Genomic DNA, 25387 nt, shown 5'->3' with positions numbered 1-25387 from the left:
TAGTTAAATAAACGTAATTAGTTTGATAAGAAATTGCATTACATAACTTTGTTTTTTGATGTACGACATGGTCTGGATAGCCAGATGGTGATGTCATTGTGGGCTGGTGAGAGCATATACATTCTCAGAAAAAAGTGTGTACGTGCATAAATACGAACGGGCGTCTGGTGGGGGAAGCCAGACTGACATTCTTTGTTTCGGGGCTAGTGTGAATTTAGCAGTAATGGAGTGGAAACGTGTTTGTGTTGGATCGCACGGAAGTGGTGATGTGTTCTTTGTTTGATAAGACAGGACAATGAGACTGGGTGAATAGGTGTATTCGATGCGAGGTCATAATTATTTTTATATGTGCAGGAAAGTATCCTTATGTATATGAAGAGAAAAATTAATAAGATATTTTTTTATTTTATTAAATATGACAGACGAGTAGTGTGGAAATGTGTTTACTATGATTCCATTATATGAGTCAAAATATATGATTCCATATATATGATTCAAAATAATTTTGATATAAATAATATGTTTAACTAATGTTAAAACATTATTTTATTGTATTGTTAATGTAATTATTTATTTTTTATTATTTTTTTAATTATGAAAGACGAGTAGTGTGGAAATGTGTTTTCTATGACTCCATATACATGATAAAAAATATATGATTCCATATAATTTTGATATGCTTAATATGTTCGATATGCATAATAATGTTAAAAACATTATTTTTTGTAATGTTAATTTTTTTATTTTTAATAATATACATGTAATCAGACTACATAGCTCTAGTACATTTTTTCATTGTTCCCCCCTTAATTTGAATTGTTTTGTGATTGAGCTTTTATTTTATATTGATTCACTTCAGCTTTTCAAATTAAATTTTTTCTTTCTTTTTTCTTTGGTAGTAAGCTCGCATACTATGAAAATTGACAACTTTATTGTTATAAGTAAGCATATATTTTTATTGTTTTGTTTAACAGTACATAATTATTTTATTACTTAATGATTCTGATCAGCCGTAATCAGCTTTTGATTTTGTATACAATCTTACAAAATTGTACAATCACATCTTTTTTTATTTACAACTGTGGCATTGATTACTGAACTAGAAAAATTTAAACTGATCCTTTCCTTAAACATTTGAAAAATAAATTAATGAAATAAGTATGTACAAGTCATGCCTGCAACTGTCTTATACAAACAAAGGAGTAGATACTGATGCATAACAACATTATTTGTTAATTCAAGGATAGCCTTGAATTCAAACAGAATAATAAAATTTATCAAGATGTAAGTTATACACACTCATAAGCACTGCATCCTTTTTGAACAACCACATATCTATAGTTACATTAGAACATAGACAGATTTTGATGTGGATTAATTTAAACTACAGAAAATATTTTCAAATAGATTTATAAGGATTTATAATTACACTGTTCCTTTTGGTGGTTCAATAGAAATAGTCAGGTACTACTGATAAAAGTATTTATCTGTATTTAAATTACATTTAACAGTTTCTTTATTTTAGTTTAAAAGTATTGAAAAATATAGCGGTATCAATCTAAGCACTTACAGAACATTGCAGTAAAGAACATATGTAATAAGGAAAAAAATAAAAAATAAATAAAATCACATCTTCACTATAAAATCTCTGACATAAACATCCGTAACAAAGACAAAAATGTTTTTAAGACATTAATTTACTACATTAGGGAATCTGCAAAAAAAAACAATCTGTACTGATATTTTCGCAAGAATCTATTTTACATAAAAACATGTTCCAAATTATTCCTGGTGAGGGTTTACAAGCAATTCTTAATTATTGATATACTTATCCTTCTTAGACGAGAAAATATAATAAACTGGATAAACAATCTTACCTTACACCAGTTGCAAGGTACTATTTTTCTTTTAGCTAATATGTAAACATTCATGCATGTTTTGCAACAGAAATTATGCTGTGCATCTTCATAATACACACAAAAATTTTCAGTAGAACTATTTGCTCGATCAAAATATTTACGACACATGTCACACTGATCTGTGAACAACAAATATCAATTAAACATTAACTAATAAAAATTTTAATTTAATACTATCACTCTCAACATCTCTTTATTGATGTTGACAATACTATATATAAAGGGTCAACAACCATATTTACAGATCCTTAGACTGCTATTCATAAAGTGCCAATATCCATATAACTAATGTCTTGCAAAAGAAAAATACAAATAATATATTTCTTGTATGCTTATAATTTTTGACAGAACAGTTGGTATCAAAAAATCTTATTTCTGTCGATTGTAAAAATTTCAAATATTTGGGTATAGCACATTTGATATGTTGAAAGAAATATTGATTAGGCAAATCACTGGTTCCTGTCAATGTGACAGGAACAACCTCTTATATTGTTATTGTTTGCTAAAAAAATATGCTGTTTGTTAGGTTACATTATGTTTTGTGTAACTACTGTCATAATAATAGTCTATCTCCACTGAGGGAAAATAAGAGCAGCAAACAAAAATGAATATCGAGCAATACTTTCAGAACTGATATAAAAGATACTGAAAGTACTAGCGGTAGCAGTAGTAGTAGGGATGACAGTGGCAGTGACTTGCATTACAATCCTACTGATGATTGCCATATAGATCTGGAATAGGTAACATAAGCTAAAAGTTTTCCCCAAGACAAAAGATGACATTATGCCTAACGTAATTAATCCTACTCTAACATCCAGGCTTAGCGGTAAGTCTTGTTTCAGCCTTACCCTGTTGTTGCAATGAAATCAAACGATTCTGAAGATGATAATAAGTGGACAGAGATTGAAGAAAATGATGCCAGTGGCTGGCATAATTTTAGTTTTCAAGAATCACCTAGCCTGAAACTCTGTCTCTCATGAAATTTCCAATCGACTACGTATTGTCACCTTTTCTTTAAAACTGGAGATTTTTTAAATTACACTAATAATTTTTAATAGATTCATTACTGTGAATAATCAAAACTAAAAGATTAGTAGATAAAAAAAAATGAAGATAACAGTTTTGGAAGCTTTCATTATAGTATTGATAAACATTGGATTATTAATAACAATTGGCTAGCCAACAAAAGTTGGTTGCACATTTCTAACGACACTTGAAAAAATAAAGAGTATCACTTCTGAAATGAATGAAGAGTTTGATATCAGTTTAAACAAGTATAGATATTAAAGTATTTGCATGTTTGATGTACTGCCAAAAAAGTCAGAAAAACAAATTTTGTTTCTCCTAACTGATGGCTAAGCAAGGGGCATATCAATATATGTAACAAACAAGCCAAATATGATAAGGCAACGTGCCAATTTTTTGGGTAGAGTTGATGGATAGACTAAATTAATATTAGATGAACGAAAAACATTAAATAAGGAAAACAGTCTTCTTAATATATGATTCAAAGTCATTAATTTTTACAAGTTAAATACAGATAAACTTCTTTCCCAGTTCGAATATACTATAACTTTAGTTGAAGATTTATCCCATGAGTAGTAGCAGATAAATTTTGTTTGAATATTCCAACTAAGCAAGGCCATGTGGTTGGCCAACCCATCAAATTTTTTTCTAAAAAGCTTTCAGAAATGGAGAATAACTGCTGGGTTTGCAGTAAAATAAAAAGCCTAGCAGGGGGAAAGAGGAAATAAACTACATTTGTGTGCGCAAAATAAAAATGTTTTAGCATACCAAATGTCTTCCTTTCTAGGAATTTTTTTAATGATTATATATATAGTTAGGTTAAGTGAATCTTAACTGAATTTTTTCTCATCAATTACATTCCAAATTCTCTTCTTTTTTTTAATAAAGGTTTATGTAGTCTAGTGGAATCATGAAGTTGAAAGAGCTTATATGTAATAGTTAGTTACTATGTACAGAAGTGAAAATATGGAAAAATGAATGAACATGTGCATTTCTTAAAGTGTTATAAATTGGTTATTTTTTAAGATAATTGGAGAAAAATTGATACTTAAAAAACCAATCTTTTATGTAATTTGAAAGATCTTACATGACTATTTTATGAGTCTCCTTCAACTGCAAAGTAACAATTTAAAAAAAAAAGAAGCAAATAACATATAGAATATAAATATACTTTTATTGTATGGGAATAAAAATTAATACGCTAGTTAATTATAAACAGAATAAAAAAAATCTACTTTATAAAGAAACAGGAAAATTATAATTAGAAAAAAAAACCAAAAAACTTGATGTGAATTAACTATAAAAATAGTTGTCAGCTGGGAGATACATTTTAGAAAATAACTGTCATGAACAGAATGAAAAAAATCATTGTACTTCATAAATAAACAAGGAAATTATGATTTAAAAAAAAAAGAAAAAACCCTGTTATAAAAAAAATAATAGCTGGTTGGAAGATACATTTTAGAAAATATCTTACACTTTTGGCATACAAGGTTTGATAAAAGAATTTTAGTTTTACTAAAAAAAAATCTTTATTTATTCATCAATACTGATTTTGTCACCTTCAAAGTACACCTTTTCAAATGTAATAAATTTGTGCCAGTGCTTTGTCCAATCCTCAATGCACCTCTAGAACACAATTTCCGGTATGATGTTTAGCTCCTTCAGTATTTAAACTATTCAATGTTGCCAAAACAAACATTGTCTTTCATGGTTCTTTTCAGCTAGGGGAATAGGAAGAAGTCATAGAAGGTTATGTCTGGTGAATGCGGAGGCTGAGGCATCATAATGGTGTTGTTTTTGGCCAAAAATTCATGAACAAGCAGTGAAGTGTTTGTAGGTGTATTATCATGGTGCAACTGCCAAGAATTATTTCACCACAAATCCTGAAATTTTTAGGATTGCTTCACACAAACGCCAAAGAAGTATCGGGTGGTAATCCTTATTCATCGGTTGACAATCCTTATTCTCATCGGTTGTTGATGTGCTGGGAGGTCAAGGATGCTCATCATCTTCAACGTCTTCACAGTTCTCTTGAAAACGTTTGAATCAACTGAAAACATTTGTTTGACTCATAGAAGAATCACTAAAAGCAACAATCAACATTTCCAATGCAGTGCTGTACTTTATTTTATTCTTAAAGCAAAATTTAATGCAAATTCTTTGTTCCATTTTTTCCAAAAGTTAAAAATCACTGAACATACCAAAACACCTGTAACCTTTTCAACAGCCAACAATAAAATAAGCATCCAATATGGCTACCAATGTAGTGTACCAACACAAAAAAAATTTGTGACAATTGGACTTATACAGCTTGGGAAATTTAAAAATTCTGCATATTTTCTGGTCAAACCTCGTATATGAGGCACGGTTCAAAAGTAAGGGTCAATGAGTTATAAATAGCAATTGAAAACACGGATTAGTTTTTGAATGCACAATAGCTTTAAGTGGTCTGTTGGGCATGTAATTGCCAAATTGCCATTAGTTCATTGTTGTTTGCCTTTGTGAGACAGTATGTAAAAATGAATGCAATAATAACAAATCCCTCCAGTTGTGAACTACAAACAGTGATTAGATTTCTAAATGAAGAGGACATAATGCTTTGAAATTCACTGTAAATTGTGTAAAATATATAGGCCTACTGCAATGAGTAAAGGAAAAGTGAGGCAATGGTATCATGAGTTTAAGGAAGGCTGTTCAAATACTTGAGACGAACAAATAAGTGGCAGGGCTAGTGTCTGGACTGATGATTTTGTTGAATGTGTTAATGCAAAAGGAAGGGAAAATCACTGTTTTGTGATTAGAGATCTTTCTAGAACAAATTGTTGAGAACTGTGACTGTCACTCTAGGCTATCATAAGCTGTTTGTGCAATGGGAGCCGCAAATGTTGACAAGTGTTCACAAAGATCACAGAATGACATCTGCACATGCTTTACTCAACAGCTCTAACCACAAGGGAGACAAATTTTTTTCCCATATCATCACTGGTGATGAAACATGGATTTCATACATCAATGCTGAGACGAAACAATAATCTATGCAGTGGCATCATTAAGGTTAACCTAAGCTCCAAAAACTCAAACAAGCCCAGCCTGAAGGATAATCATGGAAACTGTATTCTGAGACCAAAACTGTGTGCTTTTGATTGATTTCATGGAACATGGAACATCCATCATATCACAAGTCTATTACAAAACACTTTCTAAACTGCGTTGTGCCATTCAAAACCGAAAATGGGGAATGCTGAGATCAGAAATTTTTCACAATATCACATGTCCACACAAGGCTGCATGCACAACAGAAACAATTAAAAAATTTGGATGGGAAATTTTTTATTATTCCCCTTACAGTCCTGATTTCGCGCCCAGTGACTACCATTATCTCTTCTTCCTACACTTCAAAAACTGACTTGAGTTTCAACAATTCAAGTAAGTGAGGAGTTGAAAATCTTGATGCAGAAGTGGCTACAATCCCAGGCAGCAGAATTTTATGCCGTGGGTTTGATGAAACTTGTTTCACGATATCAAAAGTGTTTAAGACGAAACCGTGATTATGCAGAAAAATAAAGGAAATATGTATTTGAAACCATTACTAAATTTTTCGTCTTTTCGACTGTTCTCATTTTGTTATGATCGACCCTCACTTTAGAACCATGCCTCATGCTTTTGAAAAATTGTCTGAAACAAGGCCTTTACTATTCTTTGTTGTGACAAATGACATACTAAGGCGACACAAAAGATTAGAAAGGCAATGAAAACAATGGTGTAGGGAAATACAAAACAAGAAAATGAATAGAAAAATGCACTTATTCATTTTCATTCAAGAAAATGAACAAATGGAAATTGTAGAGCGGTATGGGATAAAATTTAATATAGAAAAGGGTGAATTGATAATTTCAACCAGGGTAAAAGATGGAAACAAGCAGTGGTGATGTTTAGAGAAAAACAACTAGAGAAATACCAGTTTAAAATACGCTGAAATGTAATAATAAAGGGAGGTGGGGAAAATAGAAATAAGTACAGTGAAAATAAACAAGAACTCAGTCAAAATATATTTGTTTGTCTATTAAAATAAAATAATTAAATTACTTGCTAACAAAAAAAAAAAAACTAAATATAAAATATTTTTATTTTTTAAATGTATTGGGAGCTGATAAAGAACCGGAATGCATTCAGATTCTTTACCGGTTCTTACCAGAAGGTATTGTGGTTTGTAAAAAATACATTCTTAAACACAAAAAAAATTTATTTACAAATATCTGTAATTTAATACTATTTAAATCAAATTAATATGATTATACGCACCAACTTTGATAGTATTAACAAATTTAAAAGCAGCAAAACAAACTTCAGAGCATAATTTGCTGGTTTTAGAATCCATCAATACTTCAACTTGAACCAGTTTGTTATTTTTACATACATCACATGGATATATCTGAGGTGGAGGTCGTTGATTAGTACTCATCTGATCATACTTCTCCATACATGATTGTGTACAAAAGTCCTACAAATTGAATAAATGGAAAAAAATTATTTCAACCATTATTATGTGGTGTAAAATACAACTGGTTTTATAAATTGAAATATTTTATTCTATATTATGTTTAAATCTCAAAATTTTAATAAGACATGCAGACTAAATAAAGGTTACATTTTTAAATCACTGAAAAATGTTTTTCCAAATTATTATAAAATGCTGATGGAAATTTTTAACTGAAATAATTTTCAAGAACAAATAAGTAGGTTGTTAGTGGATATTAATTCTCTGCTAAAAAATAAAAAAAGTAAAATTAAAATAAAAACAAAAATAAATAGGTTTCAAGCAAGATAATTAACTAATCATTTACAGCCTGAAGGTTCCATTTGAATTGTATGAGATTGAAAAGAGTATTATCATTATAACTATTAAAACTTTTCATATACATGGGTTAACTCAATTATTAAAGGGATAAAAAGCAACAGTGAATATTTAATAGAATAAACTAAAACTGTCTTACATTCAAGTCGGCATCCCTCACATAGAAAATATCAGCTGTTCGAAAGAACTTCCATTATAACCTCTTTTGTTTATTACAAAATGTTAGCCCTACTTCAATTTTGTACTATGAAAGAACAGCATGCATGATATGTTAAAATATTTTTTTTCTGAAGATTTAAAACTGGCCAAAATTCACTCATGATGTTAAAAGGTTTGGTAAAATTGTAAATCTTTACACATAGATCAAACAGCTTTAAATGAACAGAACGAGCGCCCCTGAATTTCATTTTAGTGAAAGATCTATGCAAGTTTTGACCAGCGTTTTCAAAAATCGCATTAACAATTTTACTCATGAAGACAGCGTGCATAAAAATTTGGGAAATTGCTGAAATTTGTAGCGGGAGTATCAGCACTGTTCATTCTGTTATCCACCATGAGGTGAATCGGCACAAAATGTGGAACTCACAAAGCGGGTTCTGAGATGACTGACAAATTCACATTTGCACAGAACTTAAACTGTTTTTAGTAGAAGGTAATGCTTGTTAGATCACAAAAGGTGTAATATTCTTCTGCATGATAATGCCTATCACCATATCACTCATAAGACATGGGAGTTATTCAAAAGTCAGTCGGGAGGTGTTGCTACATCCACCTTTCAGATCAGATTTCACAGATTTTTTTCTTGTCCTCAAAGAATTTTTCCATGGCATCTAGTTTGGCAACAATGAGATTAAGAATGTGATACAAAAATGACTTAGACAACAAGGTGAACAATTTTTTACTAGTTTAAATACGTGGATAAAAGATTTAACATAAAACTGACTTTCTTTAAGTCACATCAGCGTGAAAGCAAGGGATCAATTTATTTATTTTCTAATATTTTATAATATTTTTATTAATATGTAATGAACTGTTATTTTTTAGGATCTGCAAGGTAATTAATATCTTTTTTCAACTTTATACTTTTTCAAGTTTTGAAATAAAAATTTAATAGCTGCATAATTTTTATGTAACATATTGAACATTACCTTCTTTGGTTATTGATTAATTATGTTATTAGTTTATAATTTATTAATTAATTTAAACTTTTAATTCAAATTTAATGTTTATCTTAACATTGCTATTTTGACTTTTTTTTAATATAAAAATTAAATGAGTACACTTTTAAAGTATGTAGAAAACTCATAACTACTATTGCAAGAGTAAATTAACTTATTGTGTTGGATTATCTGTTTCAGTCTTTCTTCTTGAGGTAAGTTTTAGTTAAGATGAAGTTAATATGTTTTAGTTTGGGGTTATTTTACTTAAGATGAAGTTTTCCAGAGTGTTATTCTTGGAACGGTTCAGATATAACTGAATTGTGAAACAATTGTGAACAATTTAGTCTCATACATGAACTTTCAATGCCATTCAACAATTTTTTAGGAAAAAGTTCTATAATACACACAATTTAATAAGCCGGTTCCCTTAATAATTTACCTGAAGAAAAGGATACATAATTAATAAAAATAGTTCATAGTATGATAAATATGTGTAGGTAAATATATAATATAAGAATAGCGTGAGAGAGAACTTAAAAAGAGAACTTAAAAAGAGAACTTAATAAATTACATAAAATAAAAATGGGTTACCTTAAACTGTCCTTTATCACCTACAGGTGCTAAAAATCCTTCAAAAGAACTTGATATATCTTTTTGACAGTAACTACATACTTTAAGACCCTTTTTAAATTCTTCTAAGCAACTAGCACAACAGAACTGTCGAATGTCATATCCAAAACGTACACAATATTTGCCTAAACTCATTGTTTGTACACTCTTTTTACAATATGCACAGTGTGACCCCAATGATGTCTGATATTTACCTGAATTAATTAAAAAAAATACAGCATTAGTTGAACCGATAATATAACCATCTTAATTTATTATAATTACTATTTACTTATACCTATAAATTAAAATAAAGGTTACAATTTATAAATATAGTTTAAGATGTAGGATTTATTTTGAGAATAAAAGATTAGTAGTAAAGAACGTTACAATAATAGATCATTAAACATGTCAAGTGACTGATGAAAAAAATTAATCTTACAACAGACTTATACCATTAAGTTGTGAACCTAACTATTCTACAATCGACCCAATATTAGGAATTAATTATGCTTGTTATAGTTGCACTTCTGTAGTCTTAGGTATTTTCTGTTCCTTCAGTATAGAAGATTGGGCCTTTACAATGTATTTTTATTATATTATCGCATTAAAAAATTTCAATTTTTATTATAGTTCTGTTTGTTTGAAGATTGAAATACACATCCTTGATCAAATTAACTGAAACAATATTATTTTTGGAATATAAACAATTTATGGCTTACAGTGAAAAAATAAACAAAATGACACGTTAAAATGTTTTTTTTTTTTTTTTTTTTTTTTTTTTTTAGTACTTAATATGTCCTCCTTTGCTTTAATTAACATTTTAATCCTATTGGGTGTCAAGTTAACCAATAATTTACATTTTTTGTGAATCTCTGAATCATAAAACCACACCCGTGTAAGTGATGAAACCATCTTGTGCGAATATTTTCTTCAACTTGCCTTTATAAATGAACTGCAAGTTTCAATGGAATAAATATTTAGTGAATTTACAGGCTAGTCGAGTACTTTTATCACTTTGTCCTGAAAAAAATTGCTTATCTTTTTTTTTTATAACATGGTAATATTCAAGATCTCTGAGAACAGTAAATCCATCAGGCTGAAGTCTGTCAACTCTGGTAACTTTTCATTCCGGTAATGATAAATATTTTTCTTTATTCATAATACATTCACAAGGCACAAAGTGATCCTTTCCCATTAAAGAAAAACAACTCCAAAACATGTTTTTTTTTTAGAGGATGCTTTGTTGTTTCGTGAATATGTTTTGGATTTCATTTTTCACTATCGGCTCTTCATACGTTCTCTACTATTCTTTAGCAAAAAATTGGGATTCATCAGAAATCAATACTTTTTTTTAACTCGGTCTATTAAATTATATTTTAATTATTCTTCACACTTAATATTTCACAAACATACGTCTAGGACATACATAATAAAATTCAATTGTCTTTTGTACTTTCTATTTTTTTATTCGTTATTGCAATGAAAAAAAAAATATATATATATATATAAATATATGTATACCTAATCAAAAATATACATAAAAAAAAAAAAAAATACATATATCTAATAATTACATATAATCTGTAGTAAGACAGTATGTTGCACACTATTTAGTCTTAAAATAAAATCAGAGCTAGCATGATTTTATTTTTGTAATAATTATTAATTTAATGTAAACATATGGTGGAAAACAGTTATTAGAAAATATTCATGTTTAAAGTTATTTCAGAAGCTTTGATGTTATAAATATATTATTAAATATTTGTTTCAAGAACATTCTATATTAAATCAGGACCCCTGGTGGTTACTAGAAACAAGACAGTCGCTCACTCACTCACTCTCTCAGTCAGCCAGAGCCTTGGTCATCAGGGGTAGGAAACAACAAGGAGGCATGCAAAGTCGTCCAACTGCACAACTCCATCAACATTCCTGAGAGACTTCAACCAGTGACTATGAGGATTATTATGGCCTGACATGACTTAGGCTGATGCAGATAATTATATATTTTTTATTATCAATAAGTTCATTTAACAAATAACATCTTTAATATTACTACACCCTGGGAGCAGAACTATCTGCTCAACCGCCAGAGGCTAGCTAGCATCTTATCTTATTTTTTATTAATCTATCTTTTTTTAAAAAAATGTCTAACTTAAGGATTTTTATAATTTTTTTCTTCTCAATATTAAGATCATAATTTCATTCTTTTCTTTTTAAAAATTTAACTTTCATTTATAATCTATTTTATTTTACTTTTATTTAATAAACTTATAGTTAATTATATTTCATAACACATGCACAATTTTTTAATTAAAAATTTTTACTTCGAATCCAATCATATTTATCAACATAATGGTATATGGAATTGAAGTATAATAATAATATAAAATAACAAATTTCATTCATACTGTTACTGTATATACATTTAAAAAAAAAATATTTTCAATTTTACTATAACAGACAGTTTTTCTTCATTACAATAAAAGATATGTAACCAAATTTATTTTTTAAATTACTTTTATGTTATATTTATTTATTAGAATACATCACCTATTTTTTATACTGATACATGTATTAATAATAAGATTAGTATCACAAGTGAAATGCTGTTACAACTTTTATTTCTTACAATTTGATGTGTAATAATTTGACGTAGGATTTTAAAATAGATCATGTATGAGCAAAAATAAGGATACTTGTGGGTACTGATAATAAATTTATAAATTTGCATGTACTCTTAAAAGTAGGATGGATCATCCTTTTCTACTACATAACCTCTTTTTTTTACTTTAATAAGTAATAATGTATTTTTAAAAGAAATCTTTGCAATTTTTATTTCAAGAAAATATTGTTTTTGGACATTATTACTATTATGAGTCTGCAATTTTTTTTTTTAGAAAGTTTTCACATTTATTTAATCCAATATGAAAAACCTGCCGGGTCGGTATAGCGGTTAAACTCATCATCATAAATCAGCTGATTTCAAAGTAAAGAGTTCTTTAAGGTTCAAATCCTAATGAAGGTAGTCACTTTAATTCAGATTTGAAGACTAGATCGCATACACTGCTGTTCTTTGGTAGTTGGGTTTCAATTAACCATATGTCTCAGGTGCAGTCGACCTGAGTCTGTACATGACACTGTACATCACACATCACAAACATGGGGACTACCTATGGGACCTGAATCCAGAAAGCTGCATGGGATAATTGGAAACTTTCAGAATATTTAAAAGAAATTATAATAAGCCAATATGAAGACCATTCTGGCCAAAATTTTTACTATTTTTAGAAAATACGAAGCACTGCATACGGTTAATTATTTGAAGAATATTCTATGGAAATAATATAGTGATAATAAATAAAAACAAAATTAGTCTGTCAAATGACATGATTTTACTGGAAATTAGTATAATTATTACATTATATCTCGTGAAGTAAAAAACAGTCACTGAAGCAGCAAATATGTTTTTATAAATATTATAATAATTCAAACATACTTTTATAACAATAACATAATTTTCAATTTTCAAACAGCTTTTTTGACTTGAGATGCAAAATAAATAATTTCTGAAACTTTCAAGCGTATGCTACTTAGAAAAAAAATCATATATACGAGGTCTGAATAAAGTAATGAGACTGATTCAGGAAAACGTTCTATTTACAATCCAATTATACATGGACTCTTATCACCTTCAAAATATTTTCCTTGGGAAGCCACGCAACGCTTCAAACCGTTTTCCCATTCTTCATAGCAGTGTTGGAACCCAGAAACCGGAATATCCATCAGAGGCTTGGTTACTTTTTTTTTGTTTTCTACTGTTCCAAAATGGTGTCCTTTGTGGTGTTTTTTTTTTAGCTGGTAACAAGGTCACAGGGACGCAAGTCCAGTGAATAAGATAGTTGAGGAACTATAGGAACATTCTTCTTTGCCAAAAACTGATTGAGAATGCAGTGTGACAAGGTCCATTGTCATGATGCAGCATCCAGTTGTCTTTGATGGCTGGTCTCACACGGACAACTTTTCCCGCAGTCTTTCAAGAATTTCTCTGTAAACATCTGTAGGAACAACTGTCCTGTAGGAAGAAATTCCTTATGGACAATGCCATTACTATTGAAGAAACAAATTAGCATGGTTTTGATTTTTGATTCACTCATTATTGCTTTTTTGGGACGTGGTGAGTTTGAAGTGTGCCACTCCCTTGTCTAACGTTTTGTTTCTGGGTTGTAATCAAATATCCAACATTCATCATCAGTGATAACATTTTGTTAGAAAATCTGTATCAGTTTCAATTTGCCCTAGAAGATCGCGCACACTTCCACCCTGTTGTTTTTCTGTTCAAAAGTGAGATTTTTGGAATTAATTTTGCACAAACTTTTTTCATGTCCAATTCATTTGTTAAAATTTGATGGACTGTGATGTGGTTCAAATCCAATTGTTCAGCAATCATTCTGATAATTAATCGCCGGTCGTTTCAAGTTTCTGATTCGCTCAACATTGCCGTCACTTTTTGACGTGAATGGTCTTCTAAAGCGTGGATCGTATGCAACTGTTCCTGGCCATCAGAAAATGCTTTAAACCACCTAAAAACTTGGGCTCGGGCTAGTGACAGAGCATCATCTCCAAACGCCCTTTTCAATTTCTAAAAAGTTTCAGAAGCATTTTCACCAAGTTTAACACAAAAATTGATTGTACAACGTTGCTCGTAATTAGTATCATTCACTTTTGTAATTCAAAACAAAGACTTGTTTCACAAAAAGTTTGTTTACATCTCACGTGGCAACAGTAGACTAAAAACATTAATACCTAATATAAATCAACTGTTTATGTAACTATAATTCTACTAGTAAATTTACAGTGTTGCCACTTTGGCCTTTATTTACAGATCTCAAAGACTTACACATGTATAATACACTTTTACATACAACTGTTTATTTAATAAAAAAAAAAAAGGAACAACTGAGAAAAAAAAGGAATCCATACTGAAAACTGTACAGCAAGGATAATTTGTTACTAGCACAATAGACTTCATTAATAATTAATTAATATTTAACAAAATATTATTAACTTGAATATTGTGAAGTTTGTATTTGATGAATAAATTTTACAATGGATATAAAAGTACATAAAAAATAAAGGGAAAATTCATAAAAACAAACCAGTAAATGATATAACAGGTTAGGTTATTTACAATATAGAGTAAACATACAATCATATACTTTCATGGCCTTTTTTATTTCAATAACATTTATCACAAATATATTATTTTATATCGCACATTTAATAACATATAAGCTAAAACAAATACCTATGGGGTGTGTTTGATAAGTTCGTGCAAAAGTTAAGACACAATTTTTCAGGAAAAATTATTATTTCTCAACATAAGTAATCTCCTTTTAAGCGTATATACTTAGAATGACGATGCTAAAAGTTTTCAATCCCATCCTTATATTATGATTTATCTATTCTTCAAAATAAGCAATGTTTTGGCAGTCTTGGTGAAAAAGAACCCTACTTTTGGTCATATTTGTTCATGTATTCTTTATTTCCTCATTTAAACAATCCAACAACACTACATAATATTGCTTTTTTATCATTTTACCTTTTCTCCAGAACGTCAATGAAGATTACATCATGAGTATCCAAAATCAAGTAACCTTTCCTGCTTGTAGAATGCTTTTTCACCTTCTTTGGAGTTAGTTCTCCAACTGCAATCCACTGTGTTGATGTGTCTTGGTTTTAGGTCGATAGCGGTGTAATCATGTTTCATCAACTGTTTTAAAACGGCACAATATTTTTTCTAAATTATGTTAAAGCAGATCCAAACTGTGCTTCAAAATGTTTGTACATTTATACTTCACAGGGATTGTGACCAAATCCAGCAGACCATTTTTGCATACATGAATATTTATATAAAATTTGATTCGCTCTTTCCTTATTGATCTTATGCACTTTCAATCATATATTTTCCACACCAATATGATTTTTTCAATATTCTCTGCAGCTGTAACCTCAACAGGCTGTCCAGAATGTTCAGCATTGTTTGTTCTCATATGACTACTCTGAAAATGCCCAATTCGTTTGTAAAGTGTTTTAATCGATGGAGCCTACTCACTATAATATTTATCTGGCTCAAATTTAGTTTCTAGTGTGGTGTTACCTTTTAAAAAGTAATGTTTCATCATCACAAAATATTTTCTTTTATTTATTTTTCACAAATCACAGTACTTTATTGAACCTAACAACAGAATTATGAATGCACCCGACTGAATCTTGGTGTAGGCTCCTAGCAGAGATGCAAGACTAAGAATGACATCAACAATGTACTAGTATCACCTCGTAGCTTTTGCACAAACTTATTAAATACCTCTTGAGTATAAAATAAGTACTAACAACATGTTAATTCTATATGCAAAATCTATTGAGATTTTTCAAAAGATTATTTGAACTAAATACAACTTTATTAAGTTTTGGCTAATGGCTTGACTAAGTAACTATTTAACTAAATCTGAACATACATATGATCAACAGGACTTCAAAAAAAAAAAAAACTGAAAAGAGTGAGATGGTAGAATGAAAACACACTTATTACATAAGGAAAATGAGATAACAGTATTTGGATAAAAGTGGCACTGAAACCAAATCGTATGATATGAACTATCAGAGGCATTCTAAAATATATTCAGCTAGTACAAATTATTCAGTTATCAAAACTGAAGAAAAAAAAAAGAAGAATATTTGAATATTAAACACATTTTTACAAGAAACTCTTAAGTAATTTTTTACAATTAATTTTCCACATAAGCTTGAAGAAGGTTATAAATAGGAATATGGAAATTTTGTAGTGTACAAAAATGCAATGCCTGACCAGGAATCAAATCAAAGAACTTCCAGATGAAAAGCTAAGGTGGTACATTCAACCAGGAAGGTAATGGAATGATGGAGTCGGTGGTAATATTAATACTTAATATTTATTTATTAATATGCCAATATTATACATAAAATTTATACGATCTGAATGTGTTGTATGACTGCAGGGATCAGGTAATTTTTTTTTTCATGTTTCATGAACTGAATAAAATGTTCTCTAAAGCATTAAACTTGACAAAACAGTATATAAATTTTTTTAGGAAAAATACTGAAGGAATATAAGATAAACTATGAATTGCCCAAAATAAAGGAAAACAAAAAAAGGAAGATAAGAAAATTGAACAATATTTGTTAGATCAATCCTTTTTATGAATGAATTAAAATAGTTCTGTATAAAAGTCCAATAAAGATAAACAAAAAATTTATTACAATCCCAAATCTAGCACCCCATCGCGGCTTCGCCCGTGCTCTGTGGTTACTTGCACTTCCCGTCACTATCAGAGGGTCATTGCTTGTTTCGCTCTCCCTTCCCGTTTTCTCCCATTTCTCTTTCCCTTGCTTCCCTTTCCTCTTCATCTTCCCACATTTCCCTTTTCCTGTTTTCCCCTTTTTTCTTTTTTCCATTTTCTCCTTCTTCCCTTTTACTTTTTTGATTTTTCCCTTTCTCTCTTCCTCCCCGTGCATAAATTGGTCCAGTAGTTTTTTAGTCTATAGCGGACACACATATCAGAAACACTGCAATGGAATTGTAAAATATTTAGTATAGCGTATATTGCTTTTATGTCCAACAAATAGCACTGTTAACACAAAATTTAGTTTTTTATCGATTTGAACCCTGTAAAATCAAAATTCTTAGTGCACGCCTACTTAAAGATACGAAGGTACCCTGAAAATTTCAAGTCTCTACTTATAATAGTTTTGGTTGTACGTTGATTATGAGTCGGTGAATCTGTCAGGACATTCTCTTTTATACGAGGGTTATTTTTTTTTCAAGGTCCGATCGGTCACAAAATAAAACCCTGCGCAAAAATCGGATGAACCTTTGCGCATATGTGTTGCGCAGCGTCTCTAGTATGGCCTTCAATCACGCCGTGTTACTTCGTTTAGTTCTGAACACGCAACTAGCATGTAAACATGTCTACAACAATAGCATCTCCCGCCAAATGTGAAGTATGTGCGGTAATTAAATTTCTTCAGGCTGAAGGGTGTAATGCAGCTGAAATTCATCAACGAATAAGTAATGTGTACAGTGAAACCTCAATGAGTGACAGCAAAGTGCGACAATGGTGCAGGAACTTTATAGCAGGACGTACAGATGTTCATGATGCAGGCAGTCAGGGAAGGAAGCGAGTGTCAACCGATGATCTCGTTGAGCGAGGGGATGAGGCAATTCGAGAAAATCGTCAGTTCACAATTTCTGTATTGAGCGATTTGTTTCCTGAAATTTCAAGGTCAGCTCTCTACACCACTGTGAGTGAGAGACTTCACTACTGCAAACTGTGTGTGAGATGGAGACCAGCTTAGAAACATGGCTGAAAACACAGGCGGCTCCGTTCCATGATGAGGATATTAGAAAGTTGGTATCACACTACGACAAATGTCTACATCAGAGTGGCGACTATGTAGAGAAATAGCGTAACTATGTAAGTACTTGTTACAAATAAAAAATTTTTTATTTTCACTGTGGTTTTAATTTCGTGAATGATCGGACCTTGAAAAAAAAACCCTCGTATAAGAGATGGAATGGATATTTTGAGCACATAAAAAATGTCTGACTGGAATTAGAACCTGAGACCTATTGGATGAAAGGCTGAAATATTACCATTATATCATGAAGGTCACTAATCTTAATTTCTGTTTTTCAGTCCTTTAAATATTTATTGAAAAAGAAAGCATTACCAGTTTTTATAACCACTCATACGCACAACTTTTGATACACAGTAGTCAGTTAGTACATAGTGTGTGACATGGCATGAGATAATATATATACAACATCAAAAAATAAATCAATTCATCAAAATTGTTTAAAATAACTGAACATAATGAATAATTTAAAAATTATTTCACCATTAAAATTTTAATTAAATCAAATTAAAAAGATAAGCTATATTTATAAAGATAAGCTACATTTTAATTTAATTACCCAAGCATCCTTCATTGCAAAAATCCATAGTCTCCCATGACAATGTACGATCATCTTGTTTAATATCACTTGAACACTGACTGCAAATTCGAATAAATTCTCCATCATTATCCACACGACGAGTCGGCCGTCTAATTGTAGCAGAAGGTATTGTTTCCAGTGATTCATTTTGTTCACTTGTTGTTGAATCACTCGCTTTATCATCAATATCCGATTGAGGTATCTGTGATGGCTTTTCAGTATTTATATCTTTTGCAGGTAAGCCACCGGTTACAGTTAAATTATCATTAACCGTCTGTTGAGAAGTTATAACAGAATTTCTAGCAGCATTTTTATTAGCTACTGCTTCTTTCCTTTGACTATCTAATAATTCTTGATACTTTGATGAACAAACTTCACTACATAAATATGATAATACTTTTCCTTGGCTTAATATTTTGTATTTGCATACTTTCATCTAAAAACAAAAAAAAGTATTTAGAAATTTATTGTTTACTTAAAACATGCTGAAAAGATAATCTGAGAAAATTGTACACAAATATAAAAACAAACCAAAATGATACGGTTAAAAACACATACATTATTAAGAATATTTTACATCAATTAATTAGTGATATCAATACTGAGTTCTGCAACTCCCATCTGTAAAATCTTAAGGTTGTATTTTCTTTCAATATTCCTACCAGGTACAAGTATGATAGTGTCTGTAAAACTTTCAACTTTATATGACAGCAAGACGAGATATGGAAATGCTATTTTGACAAGGAAGAGAGTAAATTTTTATATATAAATCAGAATGTCCATGCATTCGTTTGTGTGCACATGTGTACGTAATGGAGTCATTTTATAAGTTCATTTTTGGGTGAGCAGTAAGACTTAAACTGGAGAATTTCATATTTTACATTGCTGACTAAATAATATTGCTATATATAAGTAGGTGATTACTTCAAATGAAATTTAGAAAATCAGACTTAACTTTGTTTCAGGTTTTTGATTTAATAAAAACAGGGTATAATCTCTTCTCAGAATATCAGTAATAATTAAACAGAAAATTTTATTGTTTCACAGTTTTTATACGTCGTTGATAGGACAAATTTTTTCAATGGAATCTATTTAATTTAAAATTAATTTGTTTACTACACCTTACTAAAAAAAGGACAAAAAAGAAAGGTTGACATTTGTAATATTATCAGACAGTGGGGAACACAATCAATTTTCCATCACAGGATGGAAAATTTAAAGGATAGGTGATTTAACCATTGATACGAATGTGATACAATATATAGTAGACGTGTTGCCATAAGATCCAGAGGAGCAATTACAAAATTATATCGTTACAAAAACTAAGGAAGATGTTGAATCTAAGAAGTTTAACTTCGTTATGCCTCTTAAATCCTAACAGTATGTAACCTGGTATTTGAAGATTCTTAAGGGCTAACTTTAAAGTCATTAGCCTCTAATGAATCAAAGACATACAGTTATAAATTCAAGACTGCTCTCAGCAACCTGTTCCTATTCTATGTTTGGTCAGGTCTCAAAATAAAAAAACCTACATTGTATATTAGATGACCTACCAGTCATCTTAATATACATATATATAATTAATGTAGTAAAATCAATTCTCTCTTTATTATTGTCCATATCTTCTTCCTCTGTATAATTATATTAAAGATTAAAAGTAAAACTCAGTAATCCAGCACAGTACAGAATCTAATAATATTTCTTACCTTGTTACTTTTTCATTTGTACAACAAAAATGCTTTCGAGGATTTTCCCTCATCATCAGTTGATAAAAAATTAAAAACTTCAAAATTAAAATGATCATATATATAATGTAAAATATGCAGTAAAAAATTAAAAATTCTTAATAACATCAAATTTTTTAAAATTTCCTATACATGCCTGGCCACTACATACAGTACTGCACGTATTTCTGATTGCATATTTTACAATATATACACGATAATTAAAACTTTTAATGTGTAATTTTAAAGTTTTTAATTTTTGATGAGGGAAAATCCTTGAAAGCGCTTTTGATGTACAAATGAAGAGGTAATAAGGTGAGAAATATTATTAGATTCTGTACTTGGTGAATTTATTGAGTTTTAGTTTTAGTCATTTATATATATATATATATATTTTTTTTTTTAAATATTTCATTACAATCTGTGGGTTTTCCAATAGAAATCTTTTCTGATTCTTAAATAAAAATTAATTTTTTTCAAATTATTTAGCTTCTGCACCTCTTCAGCAATAAACTAAAAAATTTAGTTGATAATTAAAAAACTATAAGGCTAAGTTGATTGTAAGGCAAGCTCGGCTTATTTTTTTTTATCAACTCTAGTAATTTATCTGATCTATTTTTATTAATACTTCTATTATGAAATAGTAATCTTTTAATTTATGAGGCTGTTTACAGAAGTAGAAAAAACCAATGATGTGTATTCAAACAAGAACAAGTAAATTACTGTATTAAAACTAAGCGCCATCATAAAAACTTAAAATGAATAATCTAATTTTTAAAATTTTGTATGCTTTTATTTTATATATAATATTGAATAGAATTATGAAATGTAATCTTTATGGCAGAAGAATACAAACACAGCAAAGGATGAACACATACCACGGATGAATTTAACATATTATCATCATTCATTTATTAATTACACCAGTAATGGTCAAGTAATCTCTGTACCATACTAGACAAATTATTTAAAGATAATGAAAAAAATATATACATATATACATACATACACACACATATATTATTTTTATCTGTGATTCAGATAATTATGAATAATTGTGATTATGAAAAATCTAAGAAAAGAAATGGTTAATGCTAAAATAAAATATTCAGCCAGGTGATATAAACATAAATAAGTGCAGCAGCTGGGATGTGGGAATATTTTTTATTTTATACTATAATGTTTATGAATTCTTACATAAAAATATTTGTAATATATGAATGACATCACAGTATACCAAACACCAATTACAAATACCAAACACTAAAAGATGATATGATCAAATAATAAAACTCTTATTTTTATTGAAGTTAGTTCAGAAGTATAATTTATTCACTTTGTAGTCAATATACATACATTTTAATAGTTATTATTTAACTGGATGAATTTTTTTACTATGTAACAATTTTTGTAAGCCATCAATGAAAAATTTGGATGACCCAATCTGGTCATGAACCGTGATCAGGTTACTTATTTTATTTCATCATTTCACAGAAGTGAATTCTTATAAATGCTATTTTCGGGTTAGGAAATAATTGAGCAAAAAATCAAACAGAGAATGTGGAAGCACATCAAATTTCACTTTTTTAAGAACATTCAGTAATGTTTCTGCAGTGGTACTCTAGCATAATTATATTGCAATAATATCAGTGCTACAGATCCAAACTTTGACGACAGATTTTATAGCTGCTTCAAGGTCTTAATATATTGAGAAAAATGCTAAACATCCCATCTCCACAATCAAACAAGTGAGCTTATAATAAATCTTAAAAAAACAGTTAAGATTCATTCATTTGTCATGGAATGAAACCGCAAGAAAATAGATTCTGCACTGCACTTTTTTTCTTTGTCATCAAAATGTTGTCAGAAAATAATCTCTTATGATGCAAAAATAGAATGCAAAAAATCGCTTACGCTAAGTCATCACTGTCAAGATCTGATTCGTTGAATCAAATGACTGGGAATTGTTAGTGCATTATTGTACTGCTAAGGATTTTAGAGAAATAGGATAAGAATGTCACATCTTTTGTCCTAAGTTGTGAGAAACAATTTGGTGGCAGTTATTGTTACTAAGAGCCTTGTTGCAAGAATTCAATGAGCAAAATCACTTGTCCATCTTAAAAAAAAGTACATCTGGATAATGTTCTTTTAGTGTCCGGCTGCTATGCACAGCAATATGCAAATTCCAGTCTTATATTCTTCACTGAACCGGTTTACCTGTTATAACAATTTTAAAATACTTGCAATTTTGTCAAATACCCAGGAATGAATGTCAAGTTTCTTTCATATAAAAAACAAACAGAACATATTTCAGTCAGCAGGCTCCCAGATCAATTATAAAATTTTAAACTCAGTTCAAATAAGACACATATGGAGTGTTATTCTCATAATGGCATCTGTGATTTACTAATTAATGCATGGAGAAAAATCAATATATATGCATAAAATTTTGACTTAGTAATCTTTTATCCCTTACTACTGTGGGGATATTTGCAAACAGCAATTATTTTTAAATACCATATAATTTTATATATTAAAAAAAATATATATATATATATATATATATGTACCACATACAATAAAACTTAAGATGATTTCTAACCTAAGATACTATTTCTTCCTATCATTGTGAACAGTTTTTCATTACATTTTTTTAAAGAATTTAAAACACGCTAAATGCACTTATCAACTTATAGATGTCTTTATTTTTTAATTAAAAATCTGTGATGTGAACACCACATGACTTACTTGTATGCCTATTAAATTACATATACACATTTTTTACTGCACTTCATCTAAACTTATTTCATTTGAAATAAGAAATAAGTTAGCATCACAAAATACTAACATGCAATATTCAATTATACTCAAGAAAAAGGTCCTAAAAATTTTCTTAGCATTTTATATTACTTTATATATTAATTTTGTTTTATGTCGCTCAAGTAGATATATGGTGTTAGTGAGAACGTGTCGGATCCGTAACCATGCACATATCATAACCATGAATCCGACTTCATATACGTATATTTTTTCTTTCTTTTTTAATTTAAATAAATTGATTTATTAACAACTATTAACCTTTGATTGTAAAAATTTCTGAATTAAAATGAAAAGAGTACATAAAATTTTATTTCACTAATAACTTCTGATTTTTTTTTCATATTTTTTTTTCGTACTTTATAGTTAAATTACTTGTTTATTGTTAATTTTTTTTTTACAATCACAGGTTAATAATTATTAATAAAACAATATATTTAAATTAAAAAAAAAAGTTAAAAAAATATATGTATATGAACTCGGATTCGAACCGATGTGCCTTCCCCCACAACTAGATGTTACAACAGGCCTAAATACATAATTTCAACAACCTATGGCTAATCGTTTCTGAGTTAAGCAAGATACATACGTACATATGTACAAACATCATGCCGAAACTAGTCAAATGGAGTCAGAGATGGTAAAAATGAATATTTCTGTTGAAATCTGAAAAGCGAAATTTTTCGTGATTACAATACTTCCTTTATTTTGTACAAGGAAGTAAAGATGAATGATGTAATAATACCAATAGAAAAAACCTTAGCAGGTGTCTGTACATGATTTCAAACTATTTTTTTTTTTAAATTACAAGGATGAATACTTTTTATATCATAAAGTGGTTTTGTTTGCAGAACATTAAGAAAGAAATCAAATAACTTCAAAGGAGTACTGGAAAAGTCAAACAAAGCATATTTGGCTTTAAATTCATGTTTGCCAGCTTTTTTAAAAAATTAAAATAGTCAGTCAGTAATTTAGAATTAAAATAGTCTGTAAACTTTTAATTTTTTTATTAATCCTTCAGTACACACACATGCACATTACAACATATATATATATATATGGAATTACAATACGTACATGTACAAAGCATTCAAGCTTTGTGAAATGAATAAATTTTAATATTATTTTGAAATTTAGGCAATTACATCATCTAAATTTGTTTTTGTGACAATCTGAGCATCTCTGAAATACATAATACTTAAAGTATGTTTCAAATTCAAGAAAAAATTTGTCTAATTTTAATTACATTAATAATTGTACAACATTTGATTTCATTAATAAATCAATCAAAGAAAAGAGTCTCCAATGTTCAACTGCAATCTGTATCTTCTGCTTTAACAGTGTTTCATAATGAAGTAACAACTATGATGAGCGTCTTGATCAATCTTTTTTTATATGCTGGTATGCCAGATAGCAATGTTTTTTTCCTGATATTGATCTACACATCTCCATCTTAATTCATTAAAAATAAACCAGTTTATCTATACTCTTTCCTAAGATCTCTGTAATTTTTTTGATGTTACCTTGGATCTATCGCCACTCTTGTAAAAAATACATAAAACATAACTTATACTACAGAGTGATTTTTTAGTCCTGTTACCCAATTAAAATGTAATTTAAGAAATGGAAATTTAGGTGGAATAAAAAAATGTATTTGTTACTTACAAAAGAGATTTAATAAAAAGCTATTACTTACATAACTCTTAAAGAATATGCTCAAAATGCCCACCCCTTGCGGTTATACACGCATGGACTCTTTACAACATATTAGCAGAAACCTTTTTAAAAGTTGCATTGGAAACATTCATAATATTGACTTTAAGTTCATCAATAGTGTGATGATTGTTTTTGAAGGCCTCGGACTTAATATAACCCCGCAAAAAGTAGTCAGGAGATGTGAGGTCTGGGGACCTTGGAGGCCATAAACCCTTGCTTGTTATTCGATCATCAAAGAACCTCTTGCAGAAAATCCACGGTTTGACATATGGCATGTAGCGCTGTCTTGCTGAAACCAGCAATACCGTTCTTGAGGTTCCAGGAGGGACACAAATTGGCTCACAATATTCCTGTATACTTCACCATTTACTGTCTGTTTGAAGAATATAGGTCCGACTATACGATGACGAGATATCGCACACCACACACAGATTTTCTCAGGATGCAAAAATTTGTCTTGTAAAGCGTTAGGATTTTCAACCGCCCAAATTTGACAGTTTTGACTGTTTACATAACCATCGAGA

The 25387-nt window shown here is 29.5% G+C and overlaps 1 protein-coding gene across 6 annotated transcripts in view; it reads right to left on the bottom strand.

Annotated features, from left to right (window-relative positions):
• The window catches only part of woc (zinc finger protein without children), a 111824-nt gene that overhangs the window by 67826 nt on the left and 18611 nt on the right, over nucleotides 1-25387 (bottom strand). For all 6 annotated transcript variants that reach the window (XR_012757281.1, XM_075372278.1, XM_075372276.1 and 3 more), the window contains exons 4-7: nucleotides 18586-19042; nucleotides 9555-9787; nucleotides 7251-7449; nucleotides 1878-2038 (exon numbers count right to left, since the gene is read on the bottom strand). Coding sequence is in view for 5 of the 6 variants with exons in the window: in XM_075372278.1 (XP_075228393.1) it covers nucleotides 1878-2038; nucleotides 7251-7449; nucleotides 9555-9787; nucleotides 18586-19042 (1050 nt within the window). In the remaining variant the exon portion in view is untranslated. The remainder of the gene's footprint in view (nucleotides 1-1877; nucleotides 2039-7250; nucleotides 7450-9554; nucleotides 9788-18585; nucleotides 19043-25387) is intronic.

The sequence above is a fragment of the Lycorma delicatula genome, chromosome 7 (genome assembly GCF_047948215.1).
Source record: "Lycorma delicatula isolate Av1 chromosome 7, ASM4794821v1, whole genome shotgun sequence".
NCBI classification, from domain to species: Eukaryota; Metazoa; Arthropoda; class Insecta; order Hemiptera; family Fulgoridae; genus Lycorma; species Lycorma delicatula.
The sequence above is the reverse complement of the archived record's forward strand: the minus strand, read 5'-3'. Positions and strand labels throughout refer to the sequence as shown.